Raw genomic sequence first — 18,833 nt, forward strand, 5'->3', positions numbered from 1 at the left:
TTTCCTTGTATTTTTTTACATGGAAAACTGAGGGCTCCCTGTGAAGGAATATACACAGATCTCAGTCAGCCATAATGCTTAACATTGCATCAGTCAGTGATGAAAATAAGAGACTTTGAAGTTTTTTGTGTCCCAGAAATCTGGAGACTGGCTACAAGTTTATTCCTATTGATTTGGCAAAGTAAATCTATGTCACATGTTTAATTGGTGGCAGGTTACTTTCCAGCTGTCAAATAATCTTTTCCTATTGAAGAGTCAGAAACAAAAACATTCACTCATAAAAGAATTTAATAATTTGGAATATTAACATCATAAGTATTTATTTGAAAAAAAATGTTTTCCATTTCAGGAAAATGGCAAATCTACTGTACTAACTTCTTACTAATAATTTCAATTTATGCTCACAGTCATTTTTCTTCATCAAAGAGTGCTACAGAAAATATTTCACAATTTAGAAAATATATACAATATCTGTCTCTTCCCTCCCCACCCTCTCATTTCCCTTCCAAAGGAAAGTTCATTAAAACAACAAAGCCAGACAGTATGAAGCTATGAAAAAAGTAACACTTGAAGACGCAAAAATAAATAAATATGTACAAGGGACGCTATACTGACAATAGACAAAGGAAATCTTTACATTGCAAGCTATGGTGACAAGAACTGAAAGCATCTGAAACTGACAATTTGCATCTCTACTACATGGTAGTAACAAAAAAAAAGAAAGAAAGAAAAAAAAAGGCAGTTCTCCATAAAGGACAGGCAAGGTTAATGTAAGCTGACTTTCAAAGGCTGAACACTAAGGTTTAAGCCATTGTATTCCCTGAATCAAATTCTTTCCCTTATATCATACTTCTGTTTTTAAGTTTAAATCTTCAGGTCTTTAACTTCATGGCTGAGGGTAGAATTTGACTCAATGTCTTCATTCGGTTTGTATGTCTTCATGTTCATTTATTTCCTCCTCTTCTATCTGTTGCAGGAATACTTTCCCATCACTTGGTGGGTATTAAGAAGAATCTTAAACAGAGGTTTGCTTAAAACTGTATCTTAAGCATTGTTCAGTAAACCTACTTTTGGTATGGAAATGTTCCAGCAATCAACTGCTAACTGACTGAATTCCCTGATGATTATGATTCTATTATGACTCTTTATAGAAAGGTAGATTAGTGTGGCAAATAAATTGCTTAGGCTAAGTCAGGTTGAGTTCTCTGAACATTTAAGTTCAAGTTTTCAGTAAATTTAATCTCGTGTAAGACAAGCTCTAATAGGGGCTCTTAACATTATGTCCCTTAAACTTTTTTTTTTGGGGGGGGGGTACAGCAATTGGGATTAAGTGACTTGCCCAAGGTCACACGGCTAGTTTTGTGTTAAGTGTCTGAGGCTGGATTTAAACTTAGGTGCTCCTGACTCCAGGGCCATTGCTCTATTCACTGTGCCACCTAGATGCCCCCACATCCTTAAACTTTTAACTTTAGATATATTTTATATTAAATAACTATATTTAAGTCATTGGTTTTAATTATAATTCTATATATTTATTTTATACATTTAGAAATATTAATTCCAAGAAGGGACCCATAGGATTCACCAGACTATACAGTACAGATCTATACAGAGATCCAGTACAAAAAAACAGATTAAGAACACCTGCTTTATAAAAAAGGTAAGATTTTTTTTCCCTTGGTAATTAGAGTTTAATTCTTAATTTGCTTATTTTGCACTTGACAATATTTGAACCCCAATAAGGGCCAAAGGCTGAACTAATCAATCAGACTGCTTTGCTTTTCTCTAAAAAAAAAAATGCCCTTTCCTGTGTCAGCAACTTCGAAGACCAGATAAGGCTGAATAGTGGGACTTCTCTTATTTTTCCTAGAGGCATGTGCTGTGTGTGGAAGGCTCAGGTATCCTGGGATCCAGCACACATCACTTTGTCAATTGTCTTGTCAATTTGTATTTGCAATTTATTCAACTATGGAATTTCCTTTCTAAAAACATATGGAGACTATAAATCTGAGGGACACAGACATCCTAGGATTGTCCTAAAACATATAAAATTTTGTCATTCTTGTGTCAGACAGTCAGAACTTAGGTTTTGGCTCCTCCTTACAATCTTGCTACCTTCCACTAGCTTTAAGGGAACAAATGATATAAACATATATCACCTAGCCTGTTTGTCTCCTTTAACCAAACTTTCAGGTCGACACACTAGAATGGCCAGGTAGGATACCTGGTCAGCTTTCCTGGGGTAATATTTCATGTCTTCTTCTGCAAAACCAAGCAAAGTAAAATGCCAGCAAAGACCCAACATCTCATCACTTGATAATCTCATCAGTCTAGTAAAGAATGGCAACTCCTTCCCAGCTGAGAATCAGGGAGAGCCTTGGAGACAAGTGGCTCAGAATCCTTGGCTGTGGCATTGTATTTTAAAGCAGGTCTGGAACACTTTAGGTTGCCTTAGGGGAAAGAACTAGCTCATGCTGTTCTAAAAGGCAAGCCATAGACTCAGATTGCCATAAAGACATTTAAAGAAAGTTCCTGCCTAGATCTCCAAACAGGTTGGTTCTGCTCACAAGGCAGCATTTCTCACAGTTGGGGTAGCTGTCTACCTAGAAATGGATGTTTTCCATGCTGTTTCCCAGATGGCACGGAGTGAATATTAAAAGTACAGCCTGTGCTAAAGCAAATTCTGAAAAAGCTCCATTTAACACAGTGCTTTAACCAAAGTAAAAATGCACTCTGCTACGTACTATGTACCTACCAAGTCTCCATAGCCTGTCAGCAACCTAAAAAAAACAATTAAGGCTCTCCTCAAGTGCTTGAAAATGTCACCCATATGTATGCAAGTCAGCAAAGTGAAGCCATATTGTAGTACTCCAAATATGATCTATCAGTGCCAGCTTTACTCCCAAACATACTATTTCATGGTGCATCCACAGAACTTATGCACAGACATCCCAACAGCAGATACTGTGGACTCAGGGGACATGTAACCTCTGAGTGGATAAGTAGCTACCGTGGCCATCTGAGGGAATAGTGTGTTCATTTGAGAGTAAGAGAACACAAGGGACATAAAGATATTATCCTCCCCCCATGAAAGTAGGGAAAATCAGTTAGCTTGGAACAGAATGAGATTTTCCATATATAAGCATGGTCTAGCTTCTGGAAGGAAGGGGTATGGCCATGGCTTCTCTCTGTCTCTGTCTCTCTCTCTAGCTTTCCTTAAAAAGGGGGCAGATGAGGCAACAGATGGAATCATCTTGCCCTTAGGCATCCCCAATTATAATTTTAAAAAGGGAAAGGTGTTTTAATTGAGTTGTTTGATAATCTCTAGGAGGAATGTACTGGTAAAATGTGAGCCCTGATATGTCTTTAACTTGCAATGCTTACATTATATTGTGTGATGGTTATTTATATATTACCTATATAGAAATGTGAAACATCTCAGAAATTTAGCATGTTGTTGATAAGGGTATAGATGTTGGTGAAAATGCACTCTCACCTAAGAAGCTAATGTGTTAAACAATTAGCTTTGGTATAGTTAAAAAATAAACTAATAAATGATCCTTTGTAATCTTTGGATGAGAGAATTACAATTATGCTTTTATCTGTTTGAAATTTCACCTACAAGTCAGGCACAAGAAGGAAATATGGAACCAGTATTGAAGGGAAGGTTTATGGAGAACTAGCCACATATGGTGATGAAAATTCACGTTTCCTTCGATGTAGGGCAAGAATATGTAGTAAAGGATGATGTCCAAAACAACTCACCATCAGAATAAGTTCTCGATTGGAATCGATTTTTGACTGCTGTTTTTTTCCTTGTCCTCTGGCTTTTAAATATTCTTCACTTTTGATTGGTGTGATTCAGCTATAAAAATACATAGTGTTCCCTGTGGCTACTGAGTCATGTTGTTGTCAGAGAGCTGAGGTTTAGGGAATGGTGGAAGACTCCAACATGGGGGAAAGGTACAGATGAGTTCCACTGTAAATTTCACAATGGTTTTTGTAATAAAAAAAACTATATCTTCCCAATGTATAGTGTTACCTAGGCAATGGCACATTTACATCTGGCAGTCCTCTTTGCTTTGCTTGTAGGTCTCTATTTGGAGCTGATTTCTATTATTTTAACAAAACCCAATTAAAACTTTGTGCTATGGCCAAAAGTGTCTGACATGATGATGTTTTTGTAGAAGTTGTCAGAGTGAGCATTGCAGTAACCCTTGACCTTGTCAATGACCTGATGGACAGGGATGATTGATGTCTGTTCTCCATCCAGGTGGGTAAGCTTTGATGAAGACTTGTCCACAAAAACACTCTCTGTGGGAAATGAAATGAGAAATTAGGTCACAATCTGGGCAGGTTTTGTGCCTGAGCTGCGAGTATTATTACTATGCATTATTGATTAAAAGCACATAGGTAGCAGAGCTTTGCAGACTATGATTTACTTTCATCACTCAACAGCATTGAGCATTATCCGAAGGTTAAGCAGTGGGCTGCCAAAAGCATTTCTGAATGAAGATTTTTTGGGGGGTTGGCTGTTTCATGTTCAAATTGGGGGCCTAATATTTCCTGATATGTTAGTTTAATTTCTATAATTTTAGGATAGGGATAGTCAAATGATATTTTTATAACTGACATCTTTTAGAAAGCCAAGGAAGGAAGAACATTTGGAAACTGCTTAGGAAAAGTATCTGAGACAGACATATCAAAGCAAAATTGTGCTTACATAAAACACTGTCACAAAATATATCAAAAATGATTGGAACAACTTGGAGAAAGCCTAATGCAAATGATTTTTCCAATGAATATTAAGAAATAATATTTTTACTCTCTGAGATTATTGAAATTTAGGGGAAAAAACACCTTTCTGAGTTAAAAATGTAGAAGCCAAAGTTTTTCTTCTAAGAAATATCCTTCCACATAAACATATATAATCCTGCATTTGGATAAGCACTAGACCTATGATATCATTGGCATAAAGAATTCCCACATGAGGAAACTCAGGAGGAGGTTGGCACTTCCTTTGCAATTTATAGTCTTAGAAAGCTGCCTAGAGCAATTGAAAGTTATGTTAGTTTCCCAGCATCACCCAGATGGTACAGGAAACAGGTAACACTTGAACCCAAATCTTCCTATTTCAGAGGCTGGTCCTCTATCCATTGTGTCATGCTGCCTCAAAGTCAACAATACTGGGAGTTACATGGTAGCTGCTGAATGACTTCTAATGAAATTGATAAATATAGAAAGTCATGGGTTCCTACATAGATTAGGCAAATGGAGTGGGACTACATATTGGTAAAATACCACTTGGAAAGTGCTTCCTTATTGATCATTTGTTTCCCAAGCAGATTCCTAAATTTGAGTCTAAATACCTTTTGAAAGTATTCTATCGATTCTAATGCATTTAGATGTATTTCACTGTCCTCACATGGTCCTAAGCCATTATTACAGCTGGACAAGCACTAATATTGGAGTAGAGGTAGGTAGGTGGTATAGTGGCCAGAGTACTAGGCCTGGACTCAGGAAGATTTGAGTTCAAATCTCAACTCAGACACTTACTAGCTGCATGACCCTGGGCAATTCACTTAACTTCTGTTTACCTCAGTTTCCTCAATTATAAAATGGGGGTAATAATAGTATCTACCTTGCAGTGTTGTGAGGATCAAGAGATAATATGCGTAAATCACATTGCAAAGGCCTGGCATATAGATGGCATTGCATAAATATAATTATTTCCTTTTCCCCTTCTTCCTTTGTAATTCTTGGGTTCAAATACTACCTCTGATGTACTACCTGGGTGATCTTGGGCAAAAGAAAAGTCATTTAATCTCCCTGGGTATTCTCATCTGTAAAATAGGACCAAATGGACTCTGAAGACACTTCCACTCAAGATCCATGGTCTTATTATCCTATTATCATATTCCTCCAACAAAGACCAAAGTCTAGATCCACCCTAAAGTCAAGTGACAGAGAGTGCTCTAATGAACAACACCCATTATCTGCATGAGGGCTAGACTGTATTGATGATGCTCTCATATGCATGTCAGAACATGTCTAAAGCCTTCAGGCTCACTCCTTTCTACTTTCTGTAGAGAAGGTAGAAAGAGAAGCACACTACGAAATGACAGAACTCTAAACTCAAGGCATCTTATATTTTCAGTTATAGACAGTGTACAACACAAGCAACCAGTTATTAAAGAAAATCATTATCACCATATGTACTACATCCAGGAAAGAATACACTCTTTCAGCTCTTATCTTGTTCTGGGATATACATGAAATAAACTATGGATTAAAATAGGAAATGTTGCTATCAACCCACACAAAGGAAATGTGAGCAAACAACAGAAAGTCATTCAGGAAGAGAAGAATGGGCAGATTGAAGCACAGAATCAACGTTCTCTGATGCTTGTGGAAAGAAACCTCAGTGAGTCACGACTGCTGACTACATAAAAGTTTCTAAGCAAGCCAGCTGAAACTGGCTTCTCTTAGTTCATCTATGCACTAGCCAATGGTTTTCTACTACAGGAAGGGCATTTCTATAAAGACTCTTCCACTAATTTAATCTTTGCTTCATTTAAAATAAAAATAACCCCTCCCCACACAAAATTTGGAAGCATTTAGTCTTATATTTATAATTCTTCAAGGACTCCCCATGTACTAATGTGTTCTACACTTGCTGCTGATTTAAGTTTTGATTCTACATATTTAAAATTTTAACCATTCTTCTTCTTCTACCCACTCACCTGCTTTCAAACCTATTCCCTGATTTATGGGTCTCCTTGGACAATTTTTGTACAGGAGCAAAAATTCAATCTAAGCATCATCCCTAATGTTCTGGGTAACACCAAATAATGGACAACATAGAATTAGAATATAAATGGAAGACTGAAAACCACTGGCTAGGGGTATGAACTTTATTGGTCCTATGCTATATTTTTAAGCAGACAAAATTTTTTTAAGGAGCAGCCCTAGAAGAGCTATTTCCTCATTTGCCACTTCTACAAATGTACCATAACACACTTTGTAATTCATAAAAGCAGTATGGAAACAAAGTTTTCTATCACCCCTCTCCCCCCTTGTTTTTCAGCCTTCTAGCACAGGCTGTTTTACTGCTTTGGATGTCATTGACATGGATGTGAGCACATGGTACATTTCTTAGAAGGACAGATTTGCAGACACCCCATGCAGAAAATAGCAAGAGCACATTTGCTTGCTTGGAACTTCAGAAATCCCAGCCCTCCATCATTGTGCAAAATGAGTTGTACTGTGCAGGACAAGCAGGATTTTTTTCTGAGGCAGCTGGAAATCTTTTGTCTAAATTCATGCAAATATTCATTCCCCCATTACCTTACTGAAATTTCATGCATTTGATAAAAGGAATGAATATTTTTACCTGAATGATCCACCTTTGTTGAAGGAATGCTCTTAGAAGACATTATCTATGCCATAAACATATGAATGTCTAGGTCAATTCCAGGGAATAACAACTAAGTCTACAGCCACGATATGCATTAAGTGCACTGTTAAAGGCCACACACACACACACACACACACACACACACACACATGCAGACCCCCATTTCCAAAATGGCTTTATCCCAAACAAGTCTCCTTGAATTCAGAGCACATTTCCCCATCAAAACAATTTTATAAATGGTTACTAAATTCTCTTATCAGTGCATAAAAGTCTATTTAGACTACAACACAGCAGAAATATAATATGAATTTACAAACAATATTTCTGAGAGTGAGAGGCATGCAAAAGATGAAGAGAAGCAAAAATGTGTCCTCTCTTTATTTTGGACCTATATACAATTTAGAGATAAATCTCTGACACTTCCCTTTTTTAAACCTTTCCCACCCTCCTTTATTCATTTCCTCCCTAGGCTCTCAGAACTCTCACAATATACTCATCATTGCTTAGCCCCCCCACCTGCTTTACCCCCTAAAGCGTTTCATGTTTCAAAATTGTCTAACCTTTCTTTCCAACTTAATCAAGATTCATATTCCATAAATTATAGATGGCCTCAGCTAGATATCAAGAGGAAGGCAGGATGAATGAAGTATTTAAAACTTGCATTTAGTGAGCAATGACCTTTTCACTAACCAAGAAATTTTTAAGAGGATGTATGATAACCCAACTGAATCTAAAATTTGGTGGCATTTTAGGCAATGCAAAACTGCCATGGGAAAAAAATTTAGGTTGTTGGTAGGAGAGATTATCTTTTTTCAAAGAGGGAATAAAGTTGGAGAAGGAACTTTTCTTGATGTTATTAGTGGCAGTCCTGCTTCAGAAAAACAGAAAGATGCTCTTTTTCTATTGTTCTACTTCAACTACCATTTCTGAACCCATGGAGGAAATAAAACCTCAAATTTTTCAAAAAAGCTTTCATGACAGTTCCAGCAGGGACCCCGATAGTAGGAAGAATGGCTTCCTATTCCATCAGACAGGCATAGCTTTTTATGTGGATGTGCTTTCTACATCAGGAACTGATTAAATGTACATAAGACACTCCAAACAATTGCTTCCCCAAAATGTGATATAATGACACATAAACATAGACACCTGGCCTCTAAGTGCCAAAGATTCCAGTGCTATAGCTATCATGCCATCATTTTTCCCATGGTTTAATATGAAACCATTATACAAATAGAATAGCTTTTCATTATACTCCTGAAAGACTTTTCCACCTACAGAGTCTTACTTGTTATTATCTAAATGGCTGTTCACCAAGTCCTTACTTATCATTTAAAAGGACAATGTTATTTCCCTTTGGAAACATGTTGCCAAAGATATTTAATGGAACATACAGGTTTTCCCCATTTTTCTTTCATTTTACAAGCCATCAGAGTCTTCTACAGATCATAAGCCTTTTACTTGCTGTTTTCATTAACACTAATATTATAAACTTAATGTCAAACACACATCTTGAAAGAATGTGAGATAAACAGAAGAAATGGTCATGACAGTGAAGATGACACCTTCTCTGTATTTTTCCCCACACACACTGCAATGGAAGGTACAACTGCAAAGGATTGTTCTACCTTGGGAGGTAAGAGCTAATAAGGTCAATTTAGTATGGACAACAGGATGTGGTCCTTATGGTATTTTTCATAATCACAGGATATACCTCTTTTCCCAATGCATTAGAGAGATAGCATGATGTAATGGAAATAGTCATCAATTTAACATCAGAAGGGCTTGAATTTGAATCCCACATCAGACTCTTAGCTGTGTGATCTTGGATAAGTCACTTAATCATTTGGAACCTTACTTTCTTCATCTGTCAAATGGAGATAATGAAATCTCTCATAATCTTCAATGTGTTATGAAAATGTCAGCTTCTCTGTTTATCATCACCAAGGGGATTTCTGAAATATTACTGAGATGACTCACCAGGATGGCTGTTTCTTTTGAAGTATGTAGTGGAATTGGATTTAGATTTGGATGTAAGGTAGGTCGAGTTGGAGCCAATGGAGCTTGATGACAATGATTTCCCCAGATTATCTGAACTTTTCTTGATGATATTAGTGGCTGTCTTGCTCCAGTCTGAAAAATATATTGGGATATATTTTATTATTCACAAACTTGGTTTAATATGAGTATCTGTGATTTTGCGGAGGCGGGGGGGAGCTTATTGCCAAGTAAATGACTATGTTTAAGAGCTTAAAGTGTCATTATTATGAGTGGCTCTTTTGTGTAAATAGGAATGTACCAGTGGGGGCTCAAAGGAGGATATAAGAGAGAACATACACACTACAATTTATTTTACCTGAATTATCTGCCAAACGAAATCTTCCACAACACAGATGTCTTCTCCATTGTTTCTGAACATTCTCTTTCATAGCACAATGGAATACAAATATAAATAATCCTGAGGCAACAACAAACATTATTATTTAAACATCACCCTGACCGTGATTTCTGCAGAGGAAAACAATGTTTCCAATATGAATTTCTAAGGAACATAATGCCTAGAACTAGGTTGTAGGGATAGCGTTTTTAGGACAAAACTGAACAATAGGGATAGGATGGAACTAGAATGGTTACAATTAATTTGACCAAAATATTGTCATTCTCTTTTCAAGTAACCAGAGTCACTATTTTAAATGTCATGACCTAAAAAAAGGTTAGTACATTCTAGGTGATGGCAACTCATATATTGGAAAGAGTGCTAGTCTTGGATTTAAGTCTTGAATCTCCCATTCAAGCTAATGCCCTGGAATAAGCCACCTAATTTTCCCCGAACATTAAAGCCCCAATTACTTCACAGAGTTACTGATACAATTACAGAATCTTAGAATGGGACCTATCTAAGAGACAACCCAGTCCCATCTTTGCCTAAATAAGATTCTCCTCTACAATGTATCCAACAACTAGTTTTCCAGCCTTACTTACAAATCACTAGGGAAGAGGAACCCAGTACCTTCTGAGGCAACCCATTCCATTTGGTTGCATTTCAATATAATTGGTTTCCTTTTTAATCATACATATTTTATGTTATACATTTGAAAACATTATTCTGATAACTTCCTATGTATCATCAGATTACCAAAGGAGTCCATGATAAAAAAAAAAAAGCTGAATAACTCCTGGTCTAGACAGACAGGAGCTTTTGGCAGGCTAATTGGTCAGGCTTCAGGTCCTAGAAGGAAAGACAGGTTTCTGCACCTCCAGGAATTACCCAAACTATCTAAAACTATGCCTTAACCTCAGTCAGCCTGTCTAGGTGGAAGTAGGAATGAAAGACTATGGACCAATCCAGTCGGAAATCTAGATGTTTCTGGGAGTTTTCTAGCAATACCTCCCATCCCCAAATCCTTAAATATTTGCTTAAGGTCTGAAAATCTTTTAGCAAGAAAACAATCCTTTAATTTTCCAAATAGACATGAAATGCTTAAAATCAATGCTTTGATTTAAATAGATTAAGTATAACAACTGATTATCAGATGCTATCCAGATATTAGAGCAGGAAAGTATAGTATGCCTATAGTAGCTTGAGAGGTAGTCATCCAGTGGGAGGAAGAGAATATTGAAAGAAGAGGCCAGGAATAGAGAACATAATTTCATAGCGTTTGCTCAGGGTCAGCCATGCTTACCTTCAACTGAGAAGGACCCACTAGAAGCTGAACATTAAAAGGGTTCTTGTCAAAGAGATGAAAAGGCAAAGAGCTCTGATTCATGTGAAGATTAACAATGCACGTGCACACACACACACACACACACACACACCAAATGACACATGTTGCTACAAAAATTTCTACAAAGAAGTTTCATCTCAATTTCCACTTATTCATAAAGATATAACTACAGACCAACTTAAGCAAATTGTTTCCTGTGAATGGGACATAGCATAGGATTATAGATTTTGTGGCTAAAAGGGATCTTAGAGACCCTCAAATCCAGACTCCTTATTTTTATATAAAAGAAAACTGAGGCAGATAGAGGTTAAGTGACTCGCCCAGGGTCATAAAGCAAGTATTTGAGGAAGGATATGAACCCAGATTTTCCTGACTCCAAGTCTAATGCTTCATGCACTATACCACATTATCTCTCAAGGATCCAAGACCTAGAGTTTGAAAGCACCACAAACACTCTCTAGTTCAGGCCCCTTATTGTACAGGTGAGGAAACAAGGTTTATAAATGTCTTGCCCAAGATCACAGATGTAATCAATGTCAGAGGGAAGGATTTTGATTTCAGGTCCTGCAACTTCAAATCCAGTGTTCTATCCACTAGGCTATACTGCTTCTTAATCTAGATTAATGAGTATACTAATAGTTATTAATAGTTTATTTCATATAACAGTTATGGATATTAACTATAAATGTCCAAAGATGTTAAATATCACTAGATTCTTGCTCTGGTTCTTTCCAATTTAATGCTCCATGTTCAAAGGTTAAAAAGTTGACATTATATAATGTCTTGTGGACATTAGGATAAAACTATGCTCTGGGAATAATTTGTTTTAGGTGTATTGTGCTTCTAAGCTTTGAAACATATAGCCTTGCTACTGTCAGGAACAGACAGGGAGGCAAGGTGAAATAAAATTGGTTTTATGCCCCCCCTTTTATATTCTACATTGATGTTCTGAATTTAAATCTTGTATCACAAGATTACTCCTTTGCTAATGTTTTTAGAAGCCATATTTTTCTGGGCCTGTCCTAGCTTCCATCTGAGCTTTAAGAGATATTGGTGTTTGGATGGGACTCCCTGGGGAAAGTTTCCTTATTAAGGAATGTCATTAAAAATGCCTGCAATATCCTATCTCTTAGTGATGTTGGGAGGATAAAATGAAATACCAGGCAGGAGAAACTTGCAACCTTAGGAATGAACATATTAAAAACATCCAAATTATCATTATATTTGTGTGGATTTTTTCAGCAGTGGAGTCTGGTTCCATTTGAAATCATAATATGCTTCCCAGAACAAGTTATTCTACTAAAAATCTGGAATGACTAACCTTTGTTAAGTGAATTTAAGTTAATTTGGAGATAATTAGTATACCAAGATTCATTTGGGACCAAAACCTCTCTTTTTCTGGAATTCTGCCATGGGAAATGTGGTAGGTAAGTACATCTGGAATCAGGCACATGTGGAAGTATGGAAAGGAATCTTAAACCCCTCAGGAAGAAGTAGCAACAGATGCATACAGAAAGCCAGCCAAGTAGAGCTGAGAGGCTAACACATGGGGATAGAGATCCAAGGCCCATTAAACTCCCCGCTTCGCTCCTGCTTGACTATTGTATCAGAAGCAGTTAAAAAACCAGTGAACTTCAGAATTCACCATCCTCTATTTTTAGTTCTTGGGTGCCAAAGGGGTGCCATCACGGAACAACCAGCAAGGTCCACACTCAAATAGCTAATCTCTAAAATGGAACTTCATAGCAATTCCTATTTGTTAATCAAAGTTAACTTTAGAGACCTCAGTTTAACAAAGGGAATAAAGCCAGCTTCTCCAATTATTTTCTTATATTTCTTCTTTGTCATATTTTTTAGCTTCTGGCATCATTTTACTCTCCTTTCCCCATTGGACCCTGCTCTCCTCACCTCTACTATTCCACTCATATTCTGCTTAGTATAAGAAAATTTCTAATCAAGAAAGGAAAATAGTTCTTAGGAAGTGATCATTATAATAGTTAACATTTAGAAAATATTTTGAAGTTTGTAAAGCACCCTATCTATATACTATCTCATTTGACCTCACAACAAATTGATGAGGTAGGTAGTTGCAATCATTACCCCCATTCTGCATTTGGAACTGAGGTTCAAAGAACATGATCACACAGCTAGTAAGTGGCAGGGGCTGAATTTGAAGCCAAGACCTTGTAATTCTAAACCCTATGCTCTTTGCACTCCATTCCACTGCCTTTCATTGCCATTGCGTTCCCTCCTCTCTGTATTTCGAGAGTCATTGTGTTGCTCTACCTTCACATCTTACTTTTGTTTCCTGACTACTTTCATGTAAAAATTTTCTCATCTATGAGAATAATGACCTTTAGGAAGTAACTCTACTTTACTCTATTCCAGGAGATCTCTATCCCTTTCTGTTCTTCTGAAAAGAAAGGGTACTACAGTTACTGGAAATTCTTATCTATGAACATTATAAATCCTAAAGAGGCATCCCCATATCTTAATTTTCTTTATCTAACCACAGGCTGTCTGACCCAAGATTAGGAAATGCTGTGGAAAGGGGGGGGGGATTACATCATAAGCAGATTTTGGGAGGGTCAGTGATAGGGAAAATATACAATAGGATACAACTTTTAAGTCTACTTACATAGTAAACCAGCAAGGGGAAGGCATTTAGCAACAGAAGGGGTTATAAAGAAATTAATCAGATTATATAAAGGGATAATGTCTACATAGCTTTTGAAAAAATAGGAGAGAATGGAAGACTCAGGAGTCAACATAACTTATAGCTGTCTTCAAGTGTTTTAAGGGTTATCATATATAAGAAGGATTAGTTTTGTTCTGTTTCTCCACAAAGGGCAAGATTCAGAGTAATGGGTAGAAGGTACAAAGAGGCAAATGTAAAGAAATATTTTTCAACAATCAGAGCTATCCCAAAGTGGAAATGGAATCCAGAGTCAGTGATAGCAAGTTAGATGTCCTCATTGGTGATCTTCAAGAAAAGACTGAATGGTCACTTGTTGACAAAGTTGTAGAGGGGATTACTATTCAGGAATAGGTTTGGAGAAGCTAGTCTTAGAGGTACCTTCCACCTCTGAGACTGCAATTCTGAAGTCCAGAACAGAGAAAGAGAATCCAGAACTGTTTTAAATGAAGAAAGAGAAAAACAGGGAAAGTCATAACTAGTATGGGAATTAATTTCTCTTATGTCAATAATAAAAAAGTGTTGGCCTTTCCTTTCCCTCCCTTAACCCTAGACACAACTTAAATGTTTTAAAATCCCCACTAGTGCAAACATCCTAATGGAAATAAGACTCTCTGTCATCTGGCTCTTCTTTTTGTTTGTGCTTGATTTTGGTCTTTTAAAAAGTCCTTTACTCATTTATGAAAACCTAACAAAAGACATTTACTTTAATAACTCAACCAGAATGCTGGTTCCTACAGAGAGAAAACTGAGAGTTGTATTGGAAAAAGTTCCAAACTCTAAATCAGGACAGGGTTAGAGTCTTGGGATAATTAGTTATTTTTCTGTTGGACTTTGGGAGTCCCTAAACGTTTTTTGAGTCTTTATTTGAATGTGCAAGTTCTTGTGAACTATATGAACTATAAAAGGGCACATAAATGGGAGGTTTTTTTCCAATAATAATAACACAAATCAGTCCCATAATCTGAAAAATAGGGATAATAAATTTTATACAACCTACTTTAAAGAGCTTTGCAAATTATAAAATTCTATACAACTGTAAATATTATCATTTATTTCTCAATTATTACAACTATCATTATAGAATTAACACAGAAATCATCTTCTTAATTTGGTCTGGGAAATAATTTTTTGGTTTGTCTGGACAGATTTTTTTAAAGTAGCAAAAGATCTGTATCTTGGTTAATTTTTTTTTTCAAAAACTGCCATTAATGGATTCCTCTAAAGAGGAATATTAATGTTAAAAAGCTTCAAATTCAGAGGAAACAATGTTGCCTGCCTTTATTTCCACTGAAAATTGAATTTAGCACAGGACGATAGAAGGAAAGCCAAATTTGAAGTCAGAGGGCTTGGATTAAGACCCTACCCCTGGAATTTACAATTTTTAAGATTTTGGACAAGTCACTTAACTTCTCTGGGACTGCCTTTTTTTTTCACCTGTAAAATTAAATAATCGAACTAGATGACTTCTGAGATCCATTCCAGTTCTAAATTTATGTCCTATGATTATTTCTAAGGGACTTGAATTAGGTTAAAAATGGACTTTGAACTCCTACTTAGTGGGGATATTAACACTTTCAAAAGGCTTTTTTTTAAGTGAAGAATCTTAATGAGTGTTCTATGTGATAACTGCATCATTTCTTTTCTTTTTTTTTTTAAGCAATCGGGGTTAAGTAACTTGCTCAAGGTTACATGGCCAGTTATTTCTGGATGTGGTGCTGAGTATCTGAGCCCGGATTTGATCCCCAGGTCATCCTGACACTGGAGCCGGTGCTCTTACTCGTTGTGTTACCTGGCCACCCCAATGCATCATTTCTTTCACTGTATATATGAGAGATAGGATATTTCAGGGAAAGATGCAATATGTCTGAGATGGTTAAAAGAAATGGAACATATCCAAAAAAATAAGGAAAGACTACAGGGAGAGTAGGATAGGTGAAGAATGGGCAGAAAAAAGAGAAGCTAGTGACAACTACAAAACTGTTTCATTTTTCAGATAACTAGGTGTAATGGTAAGGAAATCTGAAGATCTTCCCTGTGCCTTAATAAGCCTAAGGGAATTTGAGAAATTTCCCTGATTTGAAAATACACTCTGCCCTCTAATTGGCTGAATGTCGTCACATGGAGCCTGTGGTGGGAGGAGTTTACAGAAGGGTGGAGCAGGGCCCAACAGAAGCTTGCTTAGGGGAGGCTTGTTTTTCAGGAAGGTACAACTTTTGTTACTTTGTAACTAGGCAGTGGGTCACAAGGCTTGTGATGTTCTCTGACCTTGTAGAAAGCTCTCTCTCTCTCTCTCTCTCTCTGTATATATATATATATATATATATATATATATATATATATATATATATACCTCTGAGGTAGGGTTTTGCTTTGGGGCTCACTCATGGGAAGAGTTGTATGATTTGGGCAGATGAGACACTGGGCAGCTGTTGAGCCCCCTGGCTTTGAAAACCCAGATGTTGGTACTTCTCTCTCTGGTAACTAACTATGTAGGTATGTGATGGTCAGATAGCTGAAAGCCCTGTCTACTTAATTGTGTTATTTTCTCTGTATTTTTTTGTCTACTTGTAACTTCTGTTTGTATTTTCTGAAGTTCAAGGTGCTAACTTTTCCCCTGAACTAGGTAAATGATATATGTCTGATTAAAGTAAGATTGTTAACCCATTTTGGGTTGCTTTCCTTTAGAAAAGCAGATCCAAGAACCCGTGCTAACAGCCATCCTGGGTATGCTGGGGTGCTTGCTGCTACACTAGATCGATTAAAAATCAAATAAACAAGATATCTGAGGTCTTAATACTTAAGAGAACTATAATTTCATCTATCATATCAATGATTACTGATTGCTTTGTGGCCCCAATAACTCTCACCTAATGATCAATTTTCTCTGCCTCTGCATTGAGTTAGGTTGGTGCTTGAAAAGCTTGCTTGCACCCAGTTAGCGGAACGTTTGAGAATACAGTTACTTGCCTACATCAGGCAGCTATAACCCTGCCTCTGACAGTAAGTGTGTGACCCTGAGCCTCAAGCCTGTGTGATATCATCTCTCTCAGCCTCACTACCCTCATGTGTAATATGAAATAATAGCACCAGCCTCACAGTGTTGTGGAGACTAAATGAGACAGCATGTAAAATGCTTTGAAACTTTTAAATTGCAAAATCAGTATTGCACAGGACCTTGGTCCTGGGATATCTGGGCTAGTGTAGACAAGATAGCTGGGTAAGTGGACAAGGTTTTTTTGAAACTGATCGAACTGATGTGTCCTGTCCTGTAGGTTCAGACAAAGACAATTATCTAAAATGTCTCTCAAATAGCTTGTGAAATTTCTTGCAGGCTACCAATATACTCTCTTGTACACTGGCATTTCTCTAGAGCCAAAGTATGAATAATTTATTTTCCAGCAATTCACAGGATCTGGGCCAATATGATGTAGTCACAGGTGTTGGGGATGGAAAACTCCTGGTTCATCTTCACCTTTTATGCCAATTTGAGATTCAGAGTACAAATGATCATCTGAAAACTTTATACTATTCTTTTTAGAGGAGATTTAATGTACACAACACATTTTTTTGAGTCATTTGTCCAATTTTTCCTTAGTTTTGAATTTATCCTATTACATTAATTAATGTACAAAGTTGAAACATCTCCCTAAATTAATCTTACTTTGAGGCTTTTAGAAGATTAAATCCCTCTTTGTTAATCATTCATTAAATTTATGTGTATTGACTATTTCAGTGTGTTTCAGATTTTAATGGAGAGTTGAATATATAAATCTTGAAAAATCAGGATCTTTCTCTGTTTCTTTCTCTTTCCCAAAGGGCCAAGTATTAGGTTCCCTAAACACACATTAATATCATATAATACTATACTACTGACATTATTATATAGAAATTATATTAAACATTATAATATGTAGTTCCTCCACCTTTGTAACCTTTTAAAAAATATAATATTAAATATATTTTGGTGACATTCTCCTTGCATATATGTGTATATATACACACACATTTCACTAAAGTCCTTACTCTGTCACAATCAAGTTACCAAGTGTTCTCAAATGTTATTTATGCCAGTGGAGTGTAAGTTTGGCAAGATCTTAACAAGTTGAAAAAGAGCTCAAGTGAGCCTTATGTCTTCTGTCTGAGGACTAGACAGATAAGTTAAAGAAGCTCATCAACAGACTGGCCACAGGGTGATGATTAATAGATCATCCAATGAATCTGTGAGTAGCTATGATCTGTGTAAGTGGAAGAAGGACTTAATTCAGGAAGTGAAAGGCCCTTCACATGTTGAATCATTATGGTCCTTGATATTAAAAGATGCTAATGAAAAGTGATCAATGTATGTAAAAATTGGCAGGAACCCTCCTGGTGTAGTAGAAAGGAGAAATGCATTTGGAGCCTGAAGACCTAAACTCAAAGGCCAGTTCTGCCCTTTATTTCTTAGGTGACCCTGGCCAAGTAGCTTTAACCAGTTCCCTCATCTAGAGATGGATGACATAGCTTTAAGGTCTCTTGACACTATATGACTCTAGTGCTGGAACAGCCCTATCAAAAATGTTTACCATATAACCTTGGGCTAGTTACTTAACTTCCTTGGGTCTCAGTTTCCTCATCTTTAAAATGAAGAAACTGGACTAGAAGCCTCTGAGGTCCCTTCCTGATCTCAATTTATGATCCTATGATCTTTCCAGCTCTGGGTCCTAAAACCTAATATATGTGTCTTGTGTGTTATATGAAAATATAATCATGGTCTTTTAGATTTGTGAATATACAGCTGTGTGAAGAAACTGTTAGTGTCCCATATTGTGTTTTCAAGTATAGTTACTTAAAAGGGATCTAGTAAGACTGTGACTAGAAGACTTCTTTTGCTCTACAGGTGATGGAAAAGGCAGGATACCATCAAAATGCTACTATACTATTATGGAAAAGGCACTTTCCATAGTTGTGATATAACTTGGTAAATGCCTTGGCACACACTCCCTCCATGTGGGGC

At 36.7% G+C, this 18,833-nt stretch overlaps 1 protein-coding gene across 6 annotated transcripts in view; it reads right to left on the reverse strand.

The window, feature by feature from the left end:
- Window positions 1-270: 270 nt before the first annotated feature.
- ADGRG6 (adhesion G protein-coupled receptor G6) overlaps window positions 271-18,833 on the reverse strand; it is a 186,545-nt gene continuing 167,982 nt past the window's right edge. For 4 of the 6 annotated variants that reach the window (XM_069077470.1, XM_069077473.1, XM_069077471.1 and 1 more), the window contains 3 exons: window positions 9,774-9,875; window positions 9,398-9,550; window positions 271-4,314 (listed from right to left, as the gene is read on the reverse strand). In XM_069077470.1, the coding sequence (XP_068933571.1) occupies window positions 4,136-4,314; window positions 9,398-9,550; window positions 9,774-9,875 (434 nt within the window). In that variant the 3' untranslated portion in view covers window positions 271-4,135. Of the gene's footprint in view, window positions 4,315-7,393; window positions 7,440-9,397; window positions 9,551-9,773; window positions 9,876-18,833 lie in introns of all 6 variants that reach the window. The other 2 variants (XM_069077474.1, XM_069077475.1) reach the window with 1 other exon arrangement.

This window comes from Petaurus breviceps, unplaced genomic scaffold (genome assembly GCF_028583685.1).
Source record: "Petaurus breviceps papuanus isolate PSGF00001 unplaced genomic scaffold, PetGlider_PUasm1.0 90977, whole genome shotgun sequence".
NCBI lineage: Eukaryota > Metazoa > Chordata > Mammalia > Diprotodontia > Petauridae > Petaurus > Petaurus breviceps.